At 33.1% G+C, this 10,000-nt stretch overlaps 1 protein-coding gene across 1 annotated transcript in view; it reads right to left on the bottom strand.

Annotated features, from left to right (window-relative positions):
- The window catches only part of LOC137658985 (anti-sigma-I factor RsgI2-like), a 26,546-nt gene that overhangs the window by 552 nt on the left and 15,994 nt on the right, over positions 1-10,000 (bottom strand). The window contains exon 3 of the mRNA XM_068394091.1: positions 91-194. Coding sequence (XP_068250192.1) covers positions 91-194 — 104 coding nt within the window. The remainder of the gene's footprint in view (positions 1-90; positions 195-10,000) is intronic.

Here is a 10,000-nt window from a genome sequence, read left to right as displayed (position 1 = left end):
TTTTTAAGGGCCAGAATGCCAATGGCGTGCTGTTGGGTCTCAGGGACCTGTGCTTTTCCCAATAGTTAAGAATTCGGTCGGAGAACTTGCCACATTCTTCACAGTCCCATTTGGCAGAGTAACTGGGTAGATGGGGATCCTCGACATCACTGCTTGTGATTCCTAAGTGGTGGATGATGTTGATTCTGGGCCAGCTTTAAAAGACACACGCCTCAATTACACAGCTTGATGGTGTACCTTTCAGCACAGTGTATGTGTGTATGCGATACAGTTTGTCCCATACCCATTCACCCCGTAACTGAGAGGGCATGATTAAGCTGGAGCAAAACCAGGCATGGAGTTGGGTTTATTTACATTTTTTAGGTACAGTAAACATACGAACATACATAGAGAGATTTATAGAACAATGACGCTCCCAAACCAGCTACCTGGGCTATTATTAGGTGTCTCCTGGGTGGAGATCAAACCTCATTAGCCACGTGCCAGAAAGGGTCATTTTTGACGACCGGTAAGTTTGTTTTAAGCTTCCAATACAGTTTCTTTGTATTAATAGGGATAGCCTTATCCATATAAATACATAAGTAAAATCATATGTATATGTAAAAACATATCAATACATATACACACATGTATATAAATATATACATACATATACATACGCTTACACATACAGGTATACATATACAGATGCCTAAATGCATATATAGGTAGATAGATAGATAGATACACAGACTTACATAAACATGTTTGTACACATGATTAACATGCATATACAGTTATACACATATAGGCCTATCAACTTGAATAAACAATTACGTACATATCAGCACTTATATTTAACATAATGCTGTATATAGTGCCAAAGCAATTACGTATACTTTATGAAGTAATTGTACCCACCAGTCGATACTAGCTTAGGTTAAATATTAATTTCACAGTAACGTTATTTATCTCCGGTACATTCAGTTAAAGAGGTTAAAGTTTTTATATATAGCTTGGAAATCTCTTTACATATAAATGCGTTGTGGCGGGATGTCACAAGAACAACCCCCACACCCTTGGATCACTCTAACTGACAATAGTCTCCTCAACACAAACTTTCCCCTTACGTTATCAGCAGCGGGACTCTTGGACAAAAAGGACATAAAACCATAAATAACCTTAAAACTATATTCTCGAAAAACTAACACTTAAATCTAGAATCAACTGCATCCAAAAACTTACCACTAAATATACTATAAACACCATTCAAATAAACACAAAAAACCCTAACAAACTTAAATTACATCGCTCACCAACACCAAAAATAATTATATTATCTTTCATGTGACACCAACACTGTCCGCAACACAAAGCTGATCTGTCTTTTACGGCAAATTACCACTATCACAGCTTTGTGGTCAACAGTCCACTGGGTGGCAATTTGCCACAACTGCCTCGCTGATTGGGGTGGTAGTTATAATCATCATTGTCATCATCATCATTATCATCATGAATCGAAATCTTAATAAACAGACTAGGTCATCAACGGTTGTGCAGTCCAAAAGAGCAGTTTAAACAAAATCAATTACAGGCCAGGTCAGCAACTATAGATCGGCATTCAAAGAATAACTCTCCAAAGGAGGAATTACGGCCTGCAGATGAAAAAGAAAAAGAAAAACACTTACGATCACTCTTAGCTAAGTAAACTATCGCACTATAATCAAAGATGAATAATAAACTGTTCCTATCATTCACAATCACGACAAGCAAATATAAACGAAACTGTACTTACTGTTGAAATATATAATCACTTCCACACTGGTAAAAATATATAATAATCCAGCATACAAATCACACAGAACTGATGCTTACTGCAGTCAAATCAAAAAGCCATTCACCCAAGACGTTCACCACTGTCGTAACCTAGCTAAAAACATAAAGAAATAATCTCATTTATACCGACAGTCTTTCTTACAACAAATAATCGATACACTAACTACCTCTCTCTCTCTCTCTCTCTCTCTCTCTCTCTCTCTCTCTCTCTCTCTCTCTCTCTCTCTCTCTCTCTCTCTCTGGATTTGGCAAACAAAAGATGAATAAAAATAAAATAAAAATTAATCCTCTACAGCATCAAGTTTGTACATTCCATGTCCAGTATTGAGGTTGTTATCAAAGGTTTCTTTTATGAAACTGGACTCTTCTGTTGTTTCGTTCCAGTAACATATTTGAATGAACCAGTTTCTTTGCACATGACCAATTGATTTTGTGATTTTTATCTCAAATGTGGGCAAAGAGTGCATTACTCTTTTGAGGCTATCTGACATTTTTCTTATGCTGTTCAGTTCTCTTTACAAGTGCTTTACCAGTTTGATCATTATAGAATTTTTCATGTGAATTGCATGGAATATGATATACGCAACCCCTGGTAATTATTATTATTATAATTATTATCATTATTATTATTATTGTTATTATTACTAGCCAAGCTACAACCCCAGTTGGAAAAGCAAGATGCTATAAGCCCAAGGACTCCTATAGGGAAAAATAACCCTGTAAGGAAAGGAAATAAGGAAATAAATAAAGGCTGAGAACAAGTTAACAATAAATCATTCTAAAACAGTAACAACGTCAAAACAGATATGTCCTATATAAACTATTAACAACGTCAAAAACAGATATGTCATATTTAAACTATAAAAAGACTCATGGCAGCCTGGTCAACATAAAAACATTTACTCCAACTTTGAACTTTTGAAGTTCTACTGATTCAACTACCCTATTAGGAAGATCATTCCACAACTTGGTAACAGCTGGAATAAAACTTCTAGAATACTATGTAGTATTGAGTCTCATGATGGAGAAGGCCTGGCTATTAGAATTAACTGCCTGCCTAGTATTACGAACAGGATAGAATTGTCCAGGGAGATCTGAATGTAAAGGATGGTCAGAGTTATGAAAAATCTTATGCAACATCCATAATGAACTAATTGAACGACGGTGCCAAAGATTAATATCTAGATCAGGAATAAGAAATTGAATAGACCGTAAGTTTCTGTCCAACAAATTAAGATGAGAATCAGCAGCTGAACACCAGACAGGAGAACAATACTCAAAACAAGGTAGAATGAAATAATTAAAACACTTCTTCAGAATAGATTGATCACCGAAAATCTTAAAAGACTTTCTCAATAAGCCAATTTTTTGTGCAATTGAAGAAGACACAGACCTAATGTGTTTCTCAAAAGTAAATTTGCTGTCGAGAATCACACCTAAAATTTTAAGTCATACAAATTTAAAGAATGTCAGGAAAATTCTTTATTAAGGCTGTTTTTATTGTATTGCTACTCTTAAATGGTATATTATCATTGATTTTTTTTAACAGTTGGGGAAACTCTTTAAGAGAATTATTATATGGCAGTACAAATAAATTTTGGGTATTATAGTTCTTCCTTTTATCATTACCGGAAAAGGTCTTTTTTATTGCAGTCCGTAGTGAATCATCTATTACAATTTCAGGGTACTTTAGTAGGTTACCTTTTGTAAAATGTAAAGGAACCTTGTTCAATAAATCAGTCCTCGGAAGAAGTATCACGAAACTACTCAGGACTTAATATTTTATTTCCTATTTTCATTCTCCCCTTGGTTCTTTTTCATCTGAGTATCACGTTTCCTTGTGATTTTTACCCATATATATATATATATATATATATATATATATATATATATATATATATATATATATATATATATATATAATATATATATATGTATATAAATATATATGTATGTATGTTTTAACCTCACCCTTATACCTTTTGAGGGGACGGTGTTATAAGGTTACAGTTTTCCAATTTCCTAACAAGTGTTTAGGGATGAGAATGCCACATACACACGATTTTACTTGGCCCCAGAAATGGAATTTGGATTATAACTACGAGGAGAAATGATAAATGTACAATCAAATCAAGTTTATATGCTACATTTTCGGTCAGATAAAGCATGATATAATACCACCAGGGGAAATATTTCCAAAATGATAATGTCGGGTTTAAATAATTTTGTAATGAGTCGCGGAAGTTTGTGAGAAAAGTTAGACAAAGGGATTGTTCTTTGCTTCTTCGTGTGAATGTATCCCTGGAGTGGTTATGGTTCTTTGAGCAGTTTGTTGTGAGAGCAAAGTTTTTGGTCATTAAAGGGAAGCAGCAGTCGTTAATTTTTTCAGTTTTAATGTATTTACACTTATGAAATGACTCTCTCTCTCTCTCTCTCTCTCTCTCTCTCTCTCTCTCTCTCTCTCTCTCTCTCTCTCTCTCTCTCTCTCTCTCTCTCTCCAAGGAAAGTTGCGAGGTTGAATTTTCTGTTACTACCGTTGTTACCAGCATTAATATTGCTGACATTTTTTAGTGTTATTATTATTGCCTATATTGCATTTTTTAAAATAATTTTTCATTTATTTACTATTTGTTTGTTAAAGGGCTATTGACATTTTTTTTAGTTCAAGCAAAGAATGCATTCATTTGTAAGTCCAGAAGTGTGAGCAATTTTGAGATATATATTTTGACAAGGAGGGCTTATCATATATATATATATATATATATATATATATATATATATATATATATATATATGTATATATGTATTTATAATAAATATATATATATATATGTATATATATGTTATATATGTATATATATATGTCATATATGTATATATATATATGTTATATATGTATATATATGTTATATATATATATATATATATATATATATATATATATATATATATATATATATATGTATGTATTTGTATAATATATATATATATATATATATATATATATATATATATAATCTTAGTAATTTTATTATGATAGGTGGCTTTAGTGGGTAATAACATGTTTCCCCATAAACCTTTTGGAAGAAGGTTCCTAGCCTTGATGCCCTCTTGATGCCACCATTTTCATCTCTCAACCAGGTACTTAATCGACTGATTCGGTCAGTTAGGACAAATTGGAGTCATGGTCAACATTGTTTCTATCGCTTGTGAGAAGAGGATGGTAACCTCTGGACCGCAACGAAAACAAACTTCTCAGTCCCAAATTCTGTCAAGTTCTTACTTGACATTGACTGCTGTTTCAGTTGAAACAGTCATTTTCAGAAACATCAGTAATTTCCAAACGTCCTTGGATCTAGTTTGAACATGTTCTATTTCGAAACCTGGTCAAAACCCTTTTAACTTTGAAAGCTGGTTGAAACGATATGAATAATGATAGATTTTTGAAACACCATTATTTATGAAATCTTTGTTGAAATCCCATTTATAACAAATCAGTAATAATTTCTTTGTTGAAACTTCATTAGTAATGAAATCTCTTGAACACCTTTAGTAACGAAATCCTTGTTGAACCCCTTTAGTAATGAAATCCCTGTTGAAACCCCATTAATAATTATAACTTGTCGAAAACCATTTTGGCAAATCATAAACTCCAGAACTAAACGCAATCCTCGTCGAAACCAAAGTGGAGTTCGAAACTTGGCTGATTTTGAAACCCCTCCTTCCTCCATCCCATCGGGAGTCTGGACTCAGGAAGGATATTGAATGGAATTATCCTGACGGCTGCAGTGGCATTCCTTTGATTATTCCCCTCCCAGTAATTTTCTGGCTTTATTGCAGTCGGTATAAGGTATCGGCAAAAATATCTGTTGCTTTCGATTGCCTTTTTTTATTTTTTTCCTCGGATATGTTGGTTAGATTTAATGTCGGAAGTGGGAGTTGTATGGTTGTTAGGGCACCAGTTAGGGGTTGGTGTATATTAATGTTTATAAAAATTGCCATAACATAATTAAATCCCTTAAAATATTTTTAATGGATTTCATTGGACGTCTGATATTGAAAATTTTAAAGGTAGAATGTATAAGAGTTTCACTAATATTAACCTTGATAATATACAAATTCATTTTGATAAGTAATTTGATAAATGACAAAGAAATCAATGAATAAACTATTTTTTTCTTAACGACTGGCGCAACAGTCCAATGCAATCTTGCCTTTAGTGAGAAATTAGGAAAATTGCAATAAAAAATAGCACACTTTTTTCAGGCAATTCCCAAATGCTTTGGCGTATCCCTTCCGCTCCTAGCTGTAATAACCAGTGGAAAAATGCACATTTTTGTAACTTTTCTAATTTTTAATTTTAGAATAGTCCTTCGAGTCACGCCCTTGGGAATCTAGAAAAGGGGTTCAGTACTTGAATGGTTATTAAAAAGGTTATCATGTTTCCTATTGATTCTGCTACTTATTATTATTATTATTATTATTATTATTATTATTATTATTATTATTATTATTAGTCATAGTTTACAGAGACTGGTGGTTTATCACTTGCGTGGGGTACTGGGTTGCATCAAGTTTCCCTAGGAGTCCATCACTTAACTCACTATATGTGCTGTTCTATGTAGCGCACTTTTTTTTTTTTTTTTTTTTTTTTTTTTTTTTTTTTTTTGCACCATTGCTGGGGCTATATCGGCCCTTACCTTCTCGAGATTCCTTTTCAATGACTTAGGTATGGTCCTCAGTGTTCCTATGATTATTGGCACCACTTCTGTCTGCATATTCCAATGGTACTGCGACATCTATGAGCGATACTTTTTATTTTCATTGTCTTATCAACCAGAGTGATGTCTGGTTGATGTACGATCTATTTGTATCACCCTGCCCGTACTTGTACTGTAGTCCAAGAGCAGTTTAGCCTGATAATTTTCTAACGCAGATTAAAGTTGATGTTCGTACCATTTTTTGCTGCATTGTATTTCATATTTTCTACAGACTACAATGAAGAGCTTTAGCCACTGTATTATATCATTTCTTATATTGATTTTGAGCAAATGGTAAACATTCACTGGCGATGTGGTTGATGTTTCTTCTTTTGCCATACATTTCCTGCACTTTGACGAAATGTTATTTCCATCCATAGCTCGTTGAATATATCTTGTTCTTAAGGCCTGATCTTGTGATGCCATTATCATCCCTTCAGTTTTCTTCTTAAGTTCTCTCTGTGCCCATTGCCATGTTTCCTTACCGACTAATTCTTTAATTTGGCTCAGGAATTTTCCATGCATTGGTTTTGTTTCATTCTTCTTCTTCTCTTTTTTTTCCTGTTCTCTCCTTATATACTTCATGGTCTTTATCCTCCTTATTAGGTTTTCTTCCCTGCCCTCTTTAGCCATTCATTTACTGTGGTCTTAAGGTATTTTCCTAGTACTCTACTTTCGATGTTGACACAGTTGTCTATACTGATAAATGCATTTCATCCTTCACTTCGTGGTATCAATATTGTTACTATTGTTGTTGTTGTTGTTGTTGTCGTCATCACTAAATGTAATTTTAGATATTCGATGTTATTGTTATTACTGCAAGCAAAACATACTCTGTGGAAAAGCAAAATGTTACCCGATAAGGAAAATAGCCAAGTAAGAACGAAGAAAGTAAACAGTAAAGAATACGATATTAAATATAAATGAAAAGTGTGATAAGACAAATAACACAGTGAGGTGAATATTTAACACAAAAACAACTTCCATACTTTCGATGATCGTCTTCCAGTAAAGTGGAAAACCTCTTCATAATTGTGTTGTTGTTGTTGTTATCATCACTAAATGTAATTTTAGATATTTGATGTTATTGTTATTATTGCAAGCAAAACATACTCTTGAAAAGCGAAATGTTACCCGATAAGGAAAATAGCCTAGTAAGGACAACGAAAATAAAAAGTAAAGAATAAAATATAAAATAAAAATGAAAAGTATGATAAGACAAATAACATTGTGAGGTGAATAATTAACACATAAACAACTTCCATACTTTTGATGATCGCCTTCCAGTAAAGGGGAAAACCCCTTCATAATTTTGGAAACTTTGAAAGAGATGGCTTTTAGAGAAATTTTTTATCGGGTTTGCGTCGAGTAAAATTGTTCCTTTTCCTGTGAGATTATACTTGTTATTGTGATGTATTCTTGCTATGTTTGTGCTAGAAATAGCGCTATAAGATACCTTGATGCGTTGATATTAATATTGTTTTTGTGATTGCGTCGAGTGGCGTATTTCTTCGAGTAATCGTCATTAATATTAGTGTCATTATAAAGTACAATATTGGTATATTTACCCCGGTTTATTACTTGCTATTGGGATTTTGACTTTAGTATGCCTGTACTCGTTTAATTAAATGCCCCTAATTGTACAAGTACACCACACAACAAATTAAATTATGGTTTTATATTCAGACCATACGGAAAAGTACATACTTTGAGAGAGAGAGAGAGAGAGAGAGAGAGAGAGGGAGAGAGAGAGAGAGAGAGAGAGAGAGAGGAGAGAGAGAGAGAGAGAGAGAGGTAGGTTTAGATGTTAAAATAGAACTGCTACAGCAAAAGTTACACAAATATAAAAAAATCTCATGTATAGGTCAAGGGGAAGTTACCATATTTTGTCTTTTTTTCAGGTATGACTTTGGAGATTCAGGTGATGCTGTAAATGTGAGTATTATATAATAGCATGCACATATATTTATTTGAATATATACATATATACATATATATATATATATATATATATATATATATATATATATATTTATATATATATATATATATATATATATATATATATGTGTGTGTGTGTGTGTTACAGTAAAAATGTGTAATCAGTGATTTCATGAAATGGCTAAACTTTTCAGTTCATATGTTTAATCACTGTGACCGTTAGCGATTGCATGTAATCACTGAAAATTCCAGTGAAATCACTGAAATATTAGGCGATCTGTTACACAAATTCACTCTCGGTATTAAATGTGAAAGTGTAATATTTTTTCTTTTATAGAAGAACACGTATTTACTTTATTTTCTTGAGATGTTTGGAAATCAGTATAGTGTATTTTTTAATGAATGTATTATCATAGAAAGATGATAATATTTAATGCGTAACGAATAACAGTTCTTGACATAGATTAACATATCATCATTGCATTTTAAAAACGACTCCTATAAAATTATTCACATAGTTTATAGTAAATTAACAATTGCATGGACTATGCAATTATCTTTTGATATCAAGTAATTCAGTGTATCAGTGTATTGTACAAGTTGATTGTATGAATACCTCCAGGTTGTTTGCTTTTGATACTTAAATTTAATTACTTCACAGGAATAATTCCTAAATAAATTATCTACTCCAAGAGAAAACCGGAAGATTTGGGCTTGCGTTGAATAATTTTGAGTACTTTATTAGGTATGAAACTTGGTAGAATTTTGTTGGGTATGTAAATCGCCAATCATAATAAGCAATGTAGTCTACTGTCTCCCTTGTACTCCGAGTTTGGTGAGTAACTAAATGGCCAAAAGTAATGAGACTGGAATCTACTGTCTTCCTTGTGCTCAGAGTTTGATGAGTAAATAAATAGCCAATCGTATTATGCACTGGAGTCTATTGTCTTCCTTGTACTCCAAGTTTGATGAGTATCTAAAGTGAAAAGTAATAAGCACCAGAGTTTACTGTGTTCCTTGCGTTCCCAGTTTGATGAGTAACTAAATAGCTAAAAGTAATGAGCACAAGACTCTACTGTCTTCCTTATGTCCCGAGCTTGCTGAGTAAATAAATAGGCAAGAGTAATAATCACTGAAGTTTACTGTCTTCCTTATGCTCTGAGTTTGCTGAGTAACTAAATAGCCAAGAGTAATACACACCAGAATCTACTGGCTTCCTTGAGCTCCGATTTTGCTGAGTAACTAAATAGAAAATAGTAATAAGTACCCTAGTCTACTGTCTTTCTTGTGCTCCAAGTTTTCTGAGTAACTAAGTATCCAATAGTAATAAGCACCGGAGTCTACGGTACCTTGTGCACCGAGTTTTCTGAGTAACTAAATAGCGAATAGTAATGTGCACTCGAGTCTACTGTCTTCATTGAGCTCCGAGTTTACTGAGTAACTAAAGAGTCAATAGTAATATGTACTTGATTCTACTATCTTTC

Source organism: Palaemon carinicauda, chromosome 19 (genome assembly GCF_036898095.1).
Source record: "Palaemon carinicauda isolate YSFRI2023 chromosome 19, ASM3689809v2, whole genome shotgun sequence".
In the NCBI taxonomy this organism is placed as follows: domain Eukaryota; kingdom Metazoa; phylum Arthropoda; class Malacostraca; order Decapoda; family Palaemonidae; genus Palaemon; species Palaemon carinicauda.
This window is presented reverse-complemented; position numbering and strand designations above follow the sequence as displayed.